General features: G+C 42.3%; 1 protein-coding gene across 1 annotated transcript in view; it reads right to left on the minus strand.

The window, feature by feature from the left end:
* The window catches only part of PPP1R2 (protein phosphatase 1 regulatory inhibitor subunit 2), a 30,283-nt gene extending 17,899 nt beyond the window's left edge, over positions 1–12,384 (minus strand). The window contains exon 1 of the mRNA XM_064366948.1: positions 12,007–12,384. Within this exon, the coding sequence (XP_064223018.1) occupies positions 12,007–12,128 (122 nt within the window). The 5' untranslated portion in view covers positions 12,129–12,384. The remainder of the gene's footprint in view (positions 1–12,006) is intronic.
* Positions 12,385–17,336: the final 4,952 nt, after the last annotated feature.

Below are 17,336 nucleotides of genomic sequence, written 5' to 3' on the forward strand. Positions count from 1 at the left end.
GGCATAATTTGTTTCTGGGATATCTGTTAATTAAAACATAAAGATGGCCGGGCGTGGTGGCTCACGCCTGTAATCCCAGCACTTTGGGAGGCTGAAGCGGGCAGATCACGAGGTCAAGAGATCGAGACCATCCTGGTCAACATGGTGAAACCCCGTCTCTACTAAAAATACAAAAAATAGCCGGGCATGGTGGCACGTGCCTGTGGTCCCAGCTACTCGGAAGGCCTCAGGCGGAAGAATCGCTTGAATCCAGGAGGCGGAGGTTGCAGTGAGCCAAGATTGCACCATTGCACTCCAGCCTGGCGATGCAGAGCAAGACTCCGTCTCAAAAAAAAAAAAAAAAAAATTAAAACATAAAGATTCAAAGCATAAAACTACAGAGAAAACTTCATCAAACTCAGATACCACTAAATCATTAGACTGCAAATAAATTACAACTCTGTTTATTTCTAATCTAGAAAAATAAAGGTTTGCTCAGAAATAGTGTACTCAGATTTACTTGCAAAGCAATAGAAGTTCTCTATATTATTTTTTATTCATTACTATTTGAGAAAGAGTCTCACTCTATTATTATTATTTTTTAGACAGAGTCTCACTGTGTTGCCCAGGCTGGAGTGCAGTGGCATGATCTCGGCTCACTGCAACCTCCACTTCCTGGGTTCAAGTGATTCTTCTGCCTCAGCTCCTGAGTAGCTGGGATTACAGGCGCATACTACCACATCTAGCTAATTTTTGTATTTTTAGTAGAGATGGGGTTTCTTCATGTTGGCCAGGCTGGTCTCGAACTCCTGACCTTGTGATCCGCCCACCTTGGCCTCCCAAAGTGCTGAGATTACAGGTGTGAGCCACCAGGCATGGCCATTATTTTTGTTTTCTGAGACTTTTTTGCTCTTGTCACCCAGGCTGGAGTGCAATGGTGCAATCTCCCTGGATTCAAGCACTTCTCCTGCCTCAGCCTCCCTAGTAGCTGGGATTACAGGCGCCTGACACCACGCCCTGCTAATTTTTGTAATTTTAGTAGAGACGGGGGTTTCACCATGTTGGTAAGGCTAGTCTCAAACTCCTGACCTTATGTGATCTGCCCGTCACAGCCTCCCAAAGTGCTGGGACTACAGGCGTGAGCTACCGTGCCTGCCCTATAACTTTGGAAACATCTGTTAAATTTCATTCAATGAAGTATTTGCACAACTATTAAGGTGCTCAATAATTAAATGTTTTAATTTTAAATTCTTATATACTCATTAAAAAAGACCTCAAAGACCCTTCCACAAGCCAACATTATTTTGTTACCTATAGAGTTTGTTACTTAGTTTATACTTGGAAAAACCTGCTTTAAAAAGAATCAATGTAAATATTATACTGATTTAAATCATCCTTTCTGCATTTGGTCTAAACTGGTGGTTTCACTGTAGGTATTTTCAGTTTCTCAGATCCTGAAATACCCTTTAAGAATAACATACTTAACATTTCAGTATCATATTCCCTTCTCTATACTCTCAAAAAAAGTTTGATGAGTTACCTTAAAAATTACACAGGCCTACTCCGGGCAGGTGACTTCATATTCTTTTGCTTTCTACCCTAACATACCCACAGTGTCCCCATTTCAGATTAAGCATTTTTTTATTTTTTAAAATTGTGGTCATATATAAAATTCACCATTTTAACCTTTTTGTTCTTATGTTTATCTTTTCTGTATCATTCCAATTTTAGTGTATGTGCTGCTGAAGCACTAGACATTATGAAGTGTACAATTCTATGGAGATAAGAACATTCACATCATTGGGCAAGCATCACCACCATCCATCTCCAGAACTTTTTCATCTTCCTCAACTGAAACTGTACTCATTAAGTACTGACTCCCCACTGTCCCCAGCCCCCAGACCTGGCAACCACCATTCTACTTCCTGTCTCTCTAAATGTGACTACTCTAGATACCTCACATAAACAAAATCAAAGTATTTGTCCTTTTGTAACTGGCTTATTTCACTAAGCATAATGTCTTCAAGGTTCATTCATGTTGTAGCATGTGTCAAGAATTTCTCTCTCTTTTTTAATAGACTGTGTCTCACTCTGTCACCCCAAGCTGGAGTAAAGTGGCATAATCATAGTTCACTGCGGCCTCAAACTCCTGGGCTTAAGTGATCTGGCTGCATCTGAGCTCACCTGAGCAGCTAGGGCTGTAGGCACAAGCCACGTGCCTGGCAGTAAACTGTCTTTTAAAGTTGTTTTGATTCTGGACAATGTCTCTCTCTGGTCACCTAGAACCCTATGAACCCTATGATTTCAACATGGAAGGTGGTAAGGTGGTTTACTTGTCCCCAAACACAACATCTCTAATTTAACTTCTAGATCAGGAGGTCACAGAGGACCTCTAAGGCTCAGTACACACGGTAGTCTATTCAGTGGTACCCAAACTTTTCGGCACTAAGGAGCAGTTTCATGGAAGACAATTTTTGCATGGCAGGGTGGTTTCAGGTTGAAACTGTTCCACCTCAGATCATCAGGCATTAGATTCTCATAAGGAGTGGGCAGCCCAGATCCCTTACATGCACAGTTCACAATAGGGTTTGCACTCCTATGAGAATCTAATGCCACCACTGATAAGACAGGAGGTGGAGCTCAGGCACCTGCCACATGGCCTGAGGTTTGGGGATCCCTGCTCTATGGAAAAGACTGCCAACCCTCACAAAGAACATCATGAAAGTCTGGAAGGATTACACCACCGCGTATGCCATTGTTGTTACAGAAAAAGCTATGAAAGCTGTCAAGCCCGAAACAATGAATTCCTGCTGGAGAAAACTGTATCCAGATGTTATGCATGGCTCCACAAGATTTACGACAGGGCCAATCAAGGAAATAATGAGATTGTGAATTATTTGGTGGGGTAAAGGGTTTGTAGATATGGATCTTGAAATTCAAGAGCTAACAGACATCACACCAGAGGAATTGACAGATGACTTGATAAAGATGAGTGTTCTGAATCAATGCCAGATGATAAGGAATAATACGTAGAAGAAGCAAAACCAGGAAACAAATTGACATTAGACAGTCTGACAAAGAGTTCTGACTATTTGAGAATGCTTAACTTATTTTACACAGGGACCCTTTTACGATATGGACACTGAAACTAAACAGTAGAAAGAAGATTATTAGTACCACATAGAAACATTTTAAGAGAAATGAAAAACACAAAAGTTATGCAGAAATTATGATGCATTTTCGTAAAGCTACGCCAAGTGAGGCTGCCTTTCCCTTTCATCTCCTCTACCACCCCTGAGACAGTGAGACCAATCCCTCTTCTTCCTCCTCAGCCTACTCATTGTGAAGACCACCAGGATAAAGATCTTTATGATGATCCACTTCCACTTACTGAACAGTAAATGTATTTTCCTTATGATTTTCTTGACATTTTATTTTCTCTAGCTTACTGTATTCTAAGAATACAGTAACATGGCACATAATACAAAACATGTAGGTAATCAATTGTTTATGTTATCTGTAAGGTTTCCAGTCAACAGGAGGCTACTAGTAGTTAAGCTTTGGGGAGGCTGGGCACAGTGGCTCATGCCTATAAATCCCAACACTTTGGGAGGCCAAGATGGGAGGATCACTTGAGCCCAAGAGTTTGAGATTGACCTGGGCAACACTGGGAGACTCTGTGTCTTAAAAAAAAAAAAAAAAAGTGCAGGGATTATAGGTGTGAGACACCACCCAGCCAGTGTCTGCTTTAGTAATAATTTCTGACACTTCAAATTTATACTTAATATGCTTTTCTGTATGTATTACATTATAATAAAATATTTTTAAAATAAACACATATTAATAATGTTGCTTCTGGGTGCGTCCTAATCTCAGAGTAAAACAAGTTATTTCCTAAACAATGTTAACAATATTGAATTAGGCCGGGCGCAGTGGCTCAAGCCTGTAATCCCAGCACTTTGGGAGGCCGAGGCGGGTGGATCACGAGGTCAAGAGATCGAGACCATCCTGGTCAACATGGTGAAACCCTGTCTCTACTAATACAAAAAATTAGCTGGGCATGGTGGCGCGTGCCTGTAATCCCAGCTACTCAGGAGGCTGAGGCAGGAGAATTGCCTGAAGCCAGGAGGCGGAGGTTGCGGTGAGCCGAGATCACGCCATTGCACTCCAGCCTGGGTAACGAGCGAAACTCCGTCTCAAAAAAAAAAAAACAATATTGAATTAAAAATGACAATTTAGGAGGTGGGCAGATCACCTGAGGTCAAGAGTTCGAGACCAGCCTAGCCAACACCATTAAATCTCCTTTCTACTAAAATATAAAAATTAGCTGGGTGTGGTGGCGTGTGCCTGTGATCCCATCTACTCGGGAAGTTGAGGCTGGAGAATCGCTTGCACCCAGGAGGCAGAGGTTGCAGTGGTGAGCTGAGATCACACCACTGCTCCCCAGCCTGGGTGACAAGAGCAAAACTCAGTTTCAAAAAAAAAAAAGATAATTGATCATCCTGGCTTAGGATAAAAAAAGAATGAGGACAGACTATTGGAGTTTGAAAAGTATCTCTACAGGGAAGAGAAAAGAACTCCACACCCTGTAAATATTTTTTGCAAGATAAGGATAGAAGAAAAAGAACTACAAAACACAAGGAGAAATTATATTTTCTTGAAATTAAAAATAAAATTGAATACAATCTCAACACCTTCAACCATTCATAATTTTGATTTCTGCATATTCTTTCCTTTGTATAATACATATAAATATGTATAACTATCAAAACATTAAAATATATATATGTGTAATCCCAGCACTTTGGGAGGCTGAGGCGGGCAGATCACGAGGTCAAGAGATCGAGATCATCCTGGCTAACACTGTGAAACCCTGCCTCTACTGAAAATACAAAAAAATTAGCCAGGCGCCGTGGCATGCGCCTGTGCTCTCAGCTACTCGGGAGGCTGAGGCGGAAGAATCGCTTGAACCCAGGAGGCGGAGGTTGCAGTGAGCTGGATTTCACCACTGCACTCCAGCCTGGTAACAGAGCAAGACTCCATCTCAAAAAATAAAGAAAAGAAAAAAAAAAAAAAATATATATATATATATATATATATAAAACTATACACATAAAACAGTACCTACAGTACATATAAAATACACATATTGATATTTAAGTTGTAAGTATATGTAGTATAAGTTGCTTGTGTTTTCTTTTTATCTTTTTAATAAGTGTATAAGATTCATTTAGATTGATAACCTAAGTAAGTTTTCCTATTTAAAATAAGGCAGACATGAACATATTTGTACAAATGCTATTCTCAGTGATGTTTTAAAGAAAATTTGCTAGTCTAAGTGTCTGAATTAAACTTTATTAAGAACTTTATAGTTCACTCCATGTTGCCATATAGCTTTTTTTTTTTTTTTTTTGAGACAGAGTCTTGCTCTATCACCCAGGCTGGAGTGCAGTGGCATGATCTCGGTTCACTGCAACCTCTGCCTCCCGGGTTTCAAGTAGCTGGGATCACAGGCACGCGCCACCATGACTGACTAATTTTTGTATTTTTAGTAGAGACGGAGTTTCACCATCTCGAAATTTTGACCTTGTGATCTGCCTGCCTTGGCCTCTCAAAGTGTTGCGATTACAGGCATGAGCCACCGCACCCAGCCCAGCTTTTTTTTAAAAAAGAAGACTGAGGGGGCCGGGCGCGGTGGCTCACGCCTGTAATCCCAGCACTTTGGGAGGCTGACGCGGGTGGATCACGAGGTCAAGAGATCGAGAACATCCTGGTCAACATGGTGAAACCTCGTCTCTACTAAAAATACAAAAAATTAGCTGGGCATGGTGGCGCGTGCCTGTAGGCTGAGGCAGGAGAATTGCCTGAACCCAGGAGGCGGAGGTTGCGGTGAGCCGAGATCGCGCCATTGCACTCCAGCCTGGGTAACAAGAGCAAAACTCCGACTCAAAAAAAAACAAAAAAGAAGACTGAGGCCTGGCACAGTGGCTCATGTCTGTAATCCTAGCACTTTGGGAGGCTGAGGTGGGTGGATCACCTGAGGTCAGGAGTTCAAGACCAGCCTGGCCATCATGGTGAAACTCCATCTCTAAAAAAAAAATAAAAATTAAATTAAAAAAAAAAAAAGGCTGTTTGTAATGTCCCCAGTAAATTAACAAACCATTGCTAGGATCGGGGATTGTTTTTCCATTTCAGCAGGGGTAAAATTGTATTTAAAAACTATTGTGTTTCTTTGGCTAATAGTATTTTACTTTCCTCATTGTGAATTATGTTTATGTCCTTTGCCTATTAGAAATCTTCTCATAAATTTGAGCTCTTTAGATGTATATAAACATTTTATACAACTTCAATTTTCCCAGTGTTTGCCATTTAGTTTACTTCCTATTGTAAATAAAATTAAGTTCTACATATTCAAAGCCTCACTTGTTTCCTCAACAGAACACTAAGAGAAAAAGAAATTAGTACAATTATTCAGATCCAAAAAAAGATAACAATATCTTACAAAACAAGCATTTAAATAAGGGTATTACAAAACAGACTCCAAAAAATGCTAGGAAATCTTAGAAAATTAGTGAAGTAGAAGAAACTGTCAGTAGAGGACACTGGATATGAAAGTTGGCATCTCTAAAGTTATGGCAGAATTAACATTAGTTGTGAAATAACAAAACCCAAGAGTGACCCTAAGCTTAATCCCAATACCATTATGAACTATGTAACCTCATGTGGGATTAGTATCTCTGCAGACAAAAATGGAGGAACCACCATTTACATGGCAGATCTGCCATGATGGTGAAAGCACCTGCTGGTTTCAGTTTTCTCCTCCCTTGTGGGTGACTGGTTTTCCTACAGCCTAAATTTGGTGCTGAAAGAGTCACCACTTCTCACTTTTACGTTGTTAGCTCATATGGTGCCACCTCAAAGACCTACTGGTACTTCTTGTTGCTTGTGACTTGCTCATTTGATAGTTCTGACTGTGTCTGGAATGGGAGGCAAGATTTTGCTTCAAGGTGTTTTAACTTTAATTGCACGTTTCAAGAAATGGTCCTTTCTTTAAATGAAGATTCAACTTATATAGATTGACAAAATATAAGACTTGGAAGCTTGGTATTATTACTGAACAATAAAAGTAAGACAACAATTAAAGCAATTACAAGCAAGCAAAAAGTAACTTTTAGAAAACAAACTTTTTATTTTACTCAGCAAACCTTTGACGATAATATTCCACATTCCTTTCCAGGCAGAAAAAGACAAAGTTGAAGCATGTGTATATATTAAATTATATCAAAGGAAATTAATTAAAGCATAATTTTTTCAAGCAGAATTTGCCTGCAGTATCTAAGACTAATATATAATTTGAATTGAACAGAATAGTGAACTCGAAAGCAGACCGTGTAAAAAAAACCCAGTGAGATGTAGAAAAAATGAATTTCTATATTTATTTCTATTACAGTAAGACTAACATTTGAGGGTGAGGCACTAGGTTAAACATTTTACATTTATTAATTCATTTAATATTTAAACTAAGGCACAGACATAATAAATAATTCACTGAAAATCACAAAAGTTTGCTAATAAGCAGCAGACGAGATCCAAACTCAGGCAATCTGGCACCACATTAACTGCTAAACTGTAATCCTTCTCAAATGATAGGCTTTAGCAATATTTACTATCATATTTTCAATAATTCCCAAAAGACGTTTTTTACATTTTCATATCTCTGAAAAGGAATATGTCTTAAGAGAATGGCATCTTTTTAAATTTTCTTTTTTTGAGACAGAGTCTTGCTCTGTCACCCAGGCTGGAGTGCAGTAGCATGATCGCGGCTCACTGCAACCTCCACCTCCCTTCAAGCAATTCCCCTGCCTCAGCACCCCAAGTAGCTGGGATTATAGGCATGTGCCACCATGCCTAATTTTTTTGTGTGTGCATTTTTAGTAGAGACAGGGTTTCACCATGTTGGCCAGACTGGTCTCAAACTCCTGACCTCAAGCAATCCACCTGCCTAGGCCTCCCAAAGTGCTGGGATTACAGGCGTGGGCCACCGTGCCCAGCCAAGGGTGGCATCTTATAATCAAAATTGGCAGTATTTTTTCCTTCTTGATGGTACATCTTAGAATCGAGTGTCTTGTTTTCAATAAGATACACATATGTATTCACTAGGCCTGCAAAATTACACCTTCATAAGTTGTGTTTTATATTCAAGGTATCCTGAAAGTATGGGAATCCCACAATCATAGAAGATGACAGTGGTGTTTAAACTAGTTGAATGCTGTATTGCAATGTGCTGAGATTTATCTATACTTAGTTATGTGGATTTATGAATTCTATTCAGTTTTAATTTAACCTTCAAAAATTGGTATCTGACAAATGGTACCTGTAGAAACCACTCATTAAAGACACATGTACTGGTGGGGCGTGGTGGCTCCCACCAATAATCCCAGTGCTCTGGGAGGCAGGCAGATCACTTGAGCCCAGCAGTTTGAGACCAGCCTGGGCAATATAGTAAAACCCCATCTCTACAAAAAATACCAAAGTTAGCTGGGTGTGGTGGGCTAAGGTGGGAGGATCATTTGAGCCCAGGAGGTAGAGGCTACAGTGAGTGTGATCGTGCCACTGCACTCCAGCCTGGGTGACAGTGTGAAATCTTGTCTCAAAAACAGACAAAAAAAACCCAAACATATAAGCACTAATGCAAAGTATAAACAATAATAACAGCACTGAGTCATCTAAAAAAAAAACAACCACCTCTCTCAATTATGGTTTGATCAGTCCTGACAATTGGATAAAAATATAGAAATGCTAAAGACTATTTGAATATGGTTTTATACAAACGTCACTTTAAGTGTACACTGTTTTGAGAATCATCTGATATATATAATTCATATGTAGTACATACATACATGAATTATAAACATATACTTGAAATATGTTTGAATTTTATTTTTAAAAATTCCTTGGTAATATTTATGTAAAATAACACCCTCTCACAACTGAGGGGTGGATAGTGATCAAACTATCATTGCATTTTGCACAACAAAGACACCGATAAAAGGTAGAGTTCATCCTCATTATTCTCTGATTCTTTCTTTGCAAGTTTACCTACTTGCTAAAATTTGTAATGACAAAACCAGCATTTGAGGTCTTTTAGCAGTTGCTCACAGACAGACACAGAGCAGAGCAAATTTTGAGTTGCCCATTGCACACGTTCACAGCTTCACAACCGAGGTAGCATGTTCCCAGATGGGGTCAAACAAGGCGATGCTCTGCTTTCTTGTTTCTGCTCTTGTGCTGTAAAAAGTATCCTTTTTGGCCGGGCGTGGTGGCTCACGCCTGTAATCCAAGCACTTTGGAGGCCAAGGTGGGTGGATCACCTGAGGTCGGGAGTTCAAGACCAGCCTGACCAACATGGTGAAACCCCATCTTAAATTTAAAAAAAAAGTATCCTTTGGTGTGTAAAATGGTTCCCAAATGTAAAGGGCTATCTGGTGTTGGCTGAATTCCTGGGTGTGAAACCCATGGATACAGGGATACAGTGGGCCAACTGTATGCTTTTATTGTTTCTGTTCAAAGAGGGTCTCATAAAGCTACTGATATTGTTTGCATGAGTTGTGACATAAATAACGTATATTTGCTATGGTTTGAACATCTGTCCTCTCTAAAGCCACAATGAAACTTGATCTCCAATGTGGCAGTGTTGACAGGTGCAGCTTTTAAGAGGTGACTGGGTCCTAAGGGCTCTGCTCAGATGACTGGATTAATGGTTAATTATCAAGTGAGTGGTTCTGGTGGCTTTATAAGAAGAGGAAGAGAGACCTGAGCTGGCACACTCAGCCCCCTTGCCATGTGATGCCCTGTATCATCTTGGAACTGCATAGAGTCTCCACCAGCAAGAAGGTTCTCACCATACACCCTTTCGACCTTGGACTTCCAAGACACCAGAACTGTAAGAAGTAAATTTTGTTTCTTATAAATTATCATTTCAGGCATTCTGTTATGACCAACAAAAAATGGACTAAGACAGTATTGTATTACTAGCAGAATTAGTTTATTTGCTTTACAGTCACATAATAATGATCATTAAAAAACCCATCCCTTTTACCGCTTGGAACCAAACATCATGAACTTCAATGAATTAGGGTTTGATAGTTCTCTGCAAAGACAGGACTGTAACTCTAACTAGAGAAGTCAGTGCCTTTTAAGTGAATCTACCCTGCCACAGCTCCTACAGAAGAGGCAGCCCTATGTAGTTGAGTCAGTCTAGTATAGTGGCTTTTCAGGCAAAGACCTGAATGTAAATCCCAACAAATTACAGAGAGGCCAATCCATAGATTGGGACCACGGGAAATTATGGCAGATCCAAGTTGAGAATAAACAGAAACTAAAGAAGCAGAGATAAAGAATAAGTCACTTGGTTAAATGGACCAAAAGAAGCTTATACTGGAGAATAGTTAAATAACATAAATGCCAGTGAGGACCACATTCCTGCTGCTGAAAACCCTGAAGCTACATTCGAGCCTTCTGTAGCTGTGTTAGTTATCTTTTAATTCTTCTTCTTCTTCTTTTTTAAGAGATGAGGTTTCACTATGTTGCCCAGGCTGGTCTCAAACTCCTGGGATCAAGCAACCCTCCCACCTTGGCCTCCCCAAGTGCTGGAATTACAGGTGTGGACCACCACGCCTTGCCGATATTTACCTTTTAACTGACTTGGTTCTCCGGCTTCAGTTATGTTTTGGTGAAACTCCGTTTTCTTAATTCCATGACCTATAATCATCAAACTTCCCCAGTATTCCATTTAGCGTGGCTTAGCCCAAATAGAGGTTGAAAAATTGTGTGTAAGGGAATGTAAGATTCAAGCATCCATGAGCGTGGGAGTTGCCAGACAAAACTAAGATCCTTTCCAACCCCAAAAGACCAGGATTCTAAGTTGTGATCCTACTCAATATTTTCTTCAAGGTAACACAAATCCCTATGAATTTACCAGCACCAAGCAGTAGTTCCTTTTATGGTCCTAAATAAGATCCTTTATACAGGAATGCCCTAGTTCCTATATTCTGAGATTTCACAAACATCCTTATTTTAGCTTCATGACTACAAATTTCACAGGTAACTTTTCTTAAGCCTTATTTTCAGAATGTAGAGTCCTTATATTTTTAGAATCTTATAACGCCCAAGCCCCCCTGCACCTCTAACCCAGTGGTGTGTTTTACTGTACTGCAACATTTCCTGTGCATAAACACCTACCTCTTTCTTTTTTTAAAGGCTGGTATATTGTTCCATTATACAAACGTAACATAATTAATATTTCACCAGTTCCTACTAATGGACTTTGGGTCGTTACCAATTATATTGTTATAATGATTACGTACAATGCTCAGGTCAACAACTTTTTATATGTGTATCTTTATCGTATGCAAGAACAACTAAAATATCACTGGGTCATTTCAAGTTGCTCCTCTTTGAACTGTTTTGAGCTTAGATCTATCTTTGAACAGAAACAAAAACTAGAAAGCACCCAAAACTCTGGTTGCAGATGCAGAAACAGAGCGTGGCACGATGCTAACGGGAGAAATGGTCTCTTTTTTGAGGGATCGCCTATTAGCTTGAGACTAGATCTTCCCAAGGGTCCTCAAGGCAAGAAAATACACTAATTATCGAGGAATTTTAGATAACTCAGAGATGAAGTTAAGAAACAGTAAAAGCTTAACAGTCGAAGATCTGAAGCTTCAATTTCATGATTTGATGTTCCCGATTACAGAAAGTTCAAAGATGATGTTTAAAAATATTATATACGCACGTATGCTTCAAAAAAAAAAAAAAAAAAAAGGAAACATGATAAACGTCATCGCCCAGCCTTCTTAAAGATCGGTCCCACCCGCGGCTAGCTGGGCAGGTGGAGAGACCCGAGCGGCACCCGAGCCACATCCACGCCGCCCGCCCGCGCCTGGGGTCTGGGTGGGTAACGGCGGCGGCGCGCAAGGCCGCCCAGCGGGAAGGAGGGGCTCTCAGGCCGTCCCTCCCAGCTCTCACCTCAGCTCCTCGTCTACACTTCCGCGGGGCTGTTCGGCCGACGCCACCATCGAGGAAGTCGTAGAGGTCTTGTTCTTCAGGATCCCCTTGATGGGCCGGTGCGAGGCCGTCGAGGCCGCCATTGCCGGGAGCTTCGGCTGTCGGCTCAGGGTCGCTGCTTGGCTTTGGATCCGCGAAGAGAAGGTCGGCACTAGCAGAGACCCGCAGGCAGCCGCGGAGTCCGCTCAGGGATAAAGCGGCCGCACCTGCTGCCTCGGAAACGGCTGCCGGAGCGGTTGTCACGACACAACGACCCTGACGCCAGAGCCAACGCCGTACCTCGCGCACCCTTAGCAGCCAGCACTTGACCCACGACTCGCGGGCAGACGCCGGCCTAGACCCACAAGGCGCGAGCGACGCCGAGGCCGAAGCCGAGCGGGCCCGCCCTCTCGCGATATCTAGTGCGGGGGCGGGGCGGGGGCGGGGCGAGGGCGGAACGAGAACAAAGCCTACCTCCTCGCCCCGCCCCCTCCTGCCCGCCCGCGCTGCTCGCCCCGCCCCCGCGCGGCGCTGGGAGGCGGTGGCTGTTTCCGAGAACCTGCAGGAGAGCACTCGGGCTTGCTTCTGCCCAGAGCTGTGCGTCTCTCGAGCAACCTCGTCCCACCACCTTGTGAGGCCGTAGTGTTATTTTTATTTTTAACAACTGGTAATCAATTTATTAAAATTTTTATTTTTTAGATCAGCAAATTGAGGCTTGAGGTGACGTCACTCCGCAGAGAGGTTAGCTGACTTGAAGAAAAGTCATGTCTCCTCTTTCCCTTTCGCCCGCGTGAAAAGCCGAGCTGCCTATTATAAAAGCATGGACTGCCAGCATTGGAGTGGTCCTTAGAGGCCTGTTACGAAATCATAGAATGTCTGCATTGGAATCGCCTCACCTCCTTTTACCGCTGGAGAAGCCTGCGGACAGAAGGGCAGCGACCCCCGCCGTCGCACAACCGGTCCTGGCCTAGAGTGCAGGAGACCGGAAGGCGGCAGAGACGCATCCCCCAGCCAAGGACCCCCTGGGCCCGCAGGGCCTGCGCCAGGTTCCCTCCAGAGAGAGAACCAACTGTGCCGCACGTGTACGTGGACTTAGTCTCCAGAACCGAGACAGCCCATTTCCGTTGTTTAAAGCCATCCCGTTTGTGGTATTTGGTTATATATATTATATACATATATATTTGTTGTTGTTCTTTTGAGACGAAGTTTCACTCTTGTTACCCAGGCTGGAGTGCAATGGCGTGATCTCGGCTTACTGTAACCTCCACCTCCTGGGTTCAAGCAATTCTCCTGCCTCAGCCTCCTGAGTACTGGGATTAAAGGCATGCATCACCACATTGGGCTAATTTTGTATGTTTAGTAGAGACGGGGTTTCTCCATGTTGGTCAGTCTGGTTTCGAACTCCTGACCTCAGGTGATCCGCTCACCTCGGCCTCCCAAAGTGCTGGGATTACAGGCGTGAGCCATGGCACCCAGCCTGTGGTATTTGCTATGGCCCCTGTACAGTCCCTCCCCTCCCTCTCCCGTCTCCATTCCGCAGTTGCTCATCACCAGGCTCTTTTCCATGACTTTCTTGATCAGGCCTTTTTATCATCCTCACCACAGGTCAAAGCACAGCAGACTGAGCCACCCAAGAGTTTTCCCCCATCTAACCCCTATCACAGCAGTCTCACTTACATGGCTCATCTCTGGGCCACAGTCTCATCTCCTTTAACACAGGCTCTGTGCCTTTTAAGGACGACCCTGTTCTGTGTCCTTAGGGATGACTAGGGTTCTGAAAATGGGTCTGTTTTTATTGTCTGGCCCCTAGCCCCTAGCTGAATTCCTGGCACAGAACAGGGCCTCAGTAAGGGAATGGATGTGGAATGGAGATAATGGAGGGGAAGTGAGCTAGAAGGGGAGAAGGGAAACAGGGTTGCTGGTCACAGAGTGGAATGTGTTCCCCAGGGATTTCCCCTCAGCCAGGGGCCTGCACAGTCACTCTTGGCACTGGCCCCACCTTTGTTCTCAGTCAAATATCCAGTGGTGCTCTCTCTCTCCCTCCCAGGCCAGAACTGCTCAATAGATCTGACATTACACCCTGACAGTCCTGTCCAGCCCGCAGGGCAGAGAGGGGGTTCTCAGTGAGGGGAAGCAGGACAGCCACCTCCCTTCCCTTCCTGAGTCCTTTCCGCTCCAGCATTCTGTTCTATCTTTGAACAGAAACAAAAACTAGAAAGCACCCAAAACTCTGGTTGCAGATGCAGAAATAGAGTGTGGCACGATGCTAACGGGAGAAATGGTCTCTTTTTTGAGGGATCGCCTATTAGCTTGAGACTAGATCTTCCCAAGGGTCCTCAAGGCAAGAAAATACACTAATTATCGAGGAATTTTAGATACCTCAGAGATGAAGTTAAGAAACAGTAAAAGCTTAACAGTCGAAGATCTGAAGCTTCAATTTCATGATTTGATGTTCCCGATTACAGAAAGTTCAAAGATGATGTTTGTTTAAAAGTGTTATATATGCACATGTGCATATAAAAATAATATATTTATATATAAAAATATTATATATGCACAGGCACAACTGTGGTGCGTCTCCTGACCTAGCAGGAGCCTGGGTCACTGGTGGCAGTCCTGTTTTCAAGGGAATACACAAAACTTCCCTGTATGTTCTAAAGTATTGGGCAGATTTGCTTTGTTCCTGCTTGGGCTGGGAAGCATCACCCTGAGCTCAGCTGTGACTGGGCCCTTAATTAAGCAATGGCTTGCTTTCAGGCCCTCTAATGAAAGGAACTCTATAGTATGTAGTATGACATAGCGTATTTTATTACAGTTAATAAACCAACAAACATTGGAACAGGAGGTGATGAAGAGTTCTCTGAAGAACCTTGGAAACATGTTTCCTTCAAGAGTTAAACTTTCGTCTCTTGTACTAGTTCTTCCACTCCCAAACCCACAACAAAAGGATGCAGATGAAGATGACTTGGATAGCACTTAAGAAAACAAAATAGTTGTAAAATTATGAGAGCCAGTACTGCTTTTCTTTTTTTTTTTTTTTTAAGCTATGTAGTCTAAGGTATTTTGTTATGACTTATTTCTTTTTTGAGACAGAGCCTTGCTCTGTTGCTCAGACTGGAGTGCAGTGGTGAGATCTCTGCTCACTGCAGCCTCCACTTTCCAGCAATTCTCCTGCCTCACCCTCCCAAGTGGCTGGGATTACAGGTGCCTGCCACTACACCCAGCTAATTTTTGTATTTTTAGTAGAGACAGGGTTTCCTCATGTTGGCCAGGCTCGTCTTGAGCTCCTAACCTCAGGTGATCCACCCGCCTTGGCCTCCCAAAGTGCTGGGATTATAGGCATGAGCCACTGCACCTAGACTGCTTTTCCTTATATTTCAGAATAGTTGAACCACTTTATTCCTCAGGGTGGCCCAAATAAGATTTTCAAATGCCTCTAAACAGAGCTTTCTTTACATGCCTCTGCTGAGGTTTGCTCCTGTAGGAAGTTATCTGGACCAAACAGCTGGAGCACTGAATTTAGCTGTATTTGTTTTACATTTCCTGTATGTTGAAGTTTTGGCTACCGAGAGGTGAATTATAGATGGAATCTTTCATTCTGATTCCAGTTTCTGGAAGTAGCTATTGAGCTGAAGGCAAATCATATATTTAAAAACATATACATGATTCAAGGATAATCTGGCATTTATCTCTGCTCTCTTTTTGAAGACTTCATTATCATGGTCGACTGACCCAACACAACGTATTTGGAGGAGGAGAGGGGACACTTTTATTGTACCCTATCACATGGCTGAGTCATTTGGCTCTCCGTTCATTGGAACAGATGACTATGGCCAACACCATTGGGTTTCCCACCAAGGACAGAATTCCAAAGCAACAATGGCTTCCATGGTTGGCTCACCCCGCCTGCCTGAGCCATCAACTAGGTCCACAGAGTAGAGAAGTGGGTAGTGCCCCTGCCTGACATCTGGAAAAATGCCCAAAGCTTGTGACTTCATCACCACTGAGTCAGCAGCAACTCTTTTCTTGCCAAGAATACCACATTGTTCTTTTCCTTTTCAGGTAATCCCTCCCCGGAAAGAGATCACAGATTTTGTAGTATTAAATACATTGTAGAAATTCATGGTAGCATGGACAAGATTATTTAAACAAAATATAGAAAGTCTCATAGAGAGGAAAAGTCAAGGACAAAGATTAATCCTTTTCTGCTTAAAATGGCTTTGAGGCTGGGCACAGTGGCTCATGCCTGTAATTCCAGCATTCTGGGAGGCTGAGGTGGGCGGATCACCTGAGCTTGGGAGTTCGAGACCAGCCTGATCAACATGGAGAAACCCAGTCTCTACTAAAAATGCAAAATTAGCTGGGCATGGTGGCAGGCCCCTGTAATCCCAGCTACTCGGGAGGATGAGGCAGAAGAATTGCTTGAGCCGGGGAGATGGAGGTTGTGGTGAGCCGAGGTTGCACCTTTGCACTCCAGCCTGGGCAACAAGAACAAAACTCCATCTCAAAAAAATGAAAAAAAAAAAAAGACTTTGATTTGCAACCATGGAACGCTCCACTATTTCTCTTCTCTTCAAAGGCATCTACTGAAAGGATGTCTTAACCTTACTAAGTGGTCAAAATACTTTTCTGAGATAACTCACAGAGCATAGGCCCCCTGGGGTACACAAAGATTTCAGTAGTCCCTAGATATTTTCTGATCCTTTTAAAAACTGGTTAAATTCAGAGACTCTAGGCAAATACTTCTTTCAAAACCTGTGAGACAAAAACGAAAGAAGTCAGGACATGCAGTGTGACAAACCTTGGAATGGTAAGTAGGAAATATGAGTTAGTTTCTTGGCTAAGGTATGAATTTACCTTATGCCTGCCAGAAATTACTCAGTTTTTAGTGACTATAAATTTTCTCTAAGTGTTAACTGGCTCGGTTTATAAATTATTGCAAGAAGTAAGAGAGCAATGTCATGTATTATAATTTCATTGTGTCAATTTTGCCAAATTCTCTTGCATTTTGTTATTCTATGAACTCATAATGGGATAAGGGGTATAGTATAGACTTTGATTCAAAACATATGTGATGTTGGTATAAATGCTTCAAGGAAAACCCTAAATCTATTCTGAAGCCTACATAGTCAAAAGTAGCCATCGGAAGACTTTTTTTACTTTAATACTGTATTTATGCTAGTTAGCACTTGTCCTAGTTCGAAATTTCTCAAATGTGAAATTTTATTATTTTATTTGACTGTTGTCTCCAGATGGGTCTGGGGACCTCCACTTTCTTTACAGTCCATTCATCTTCATACTGCTCTTGTGTG

This window comes from Aotus nancymaae, unplaced genomic scaffold, assembly GCF_030222135.1.
Source record: "Aotus nancymaae isolate 86718 unplaced genomic scaffold, 86718_ANA_hifiasm-v0.15.2.pri h1tg000067l, whole genome shotgun sequence".
Taxonomy (NCBI): domain Eukaryota; kingdom Metazoa; phylum Chordata; class Mammalia; order Primates; family Aotidae; genus Aotus; species Aotus nancymaae.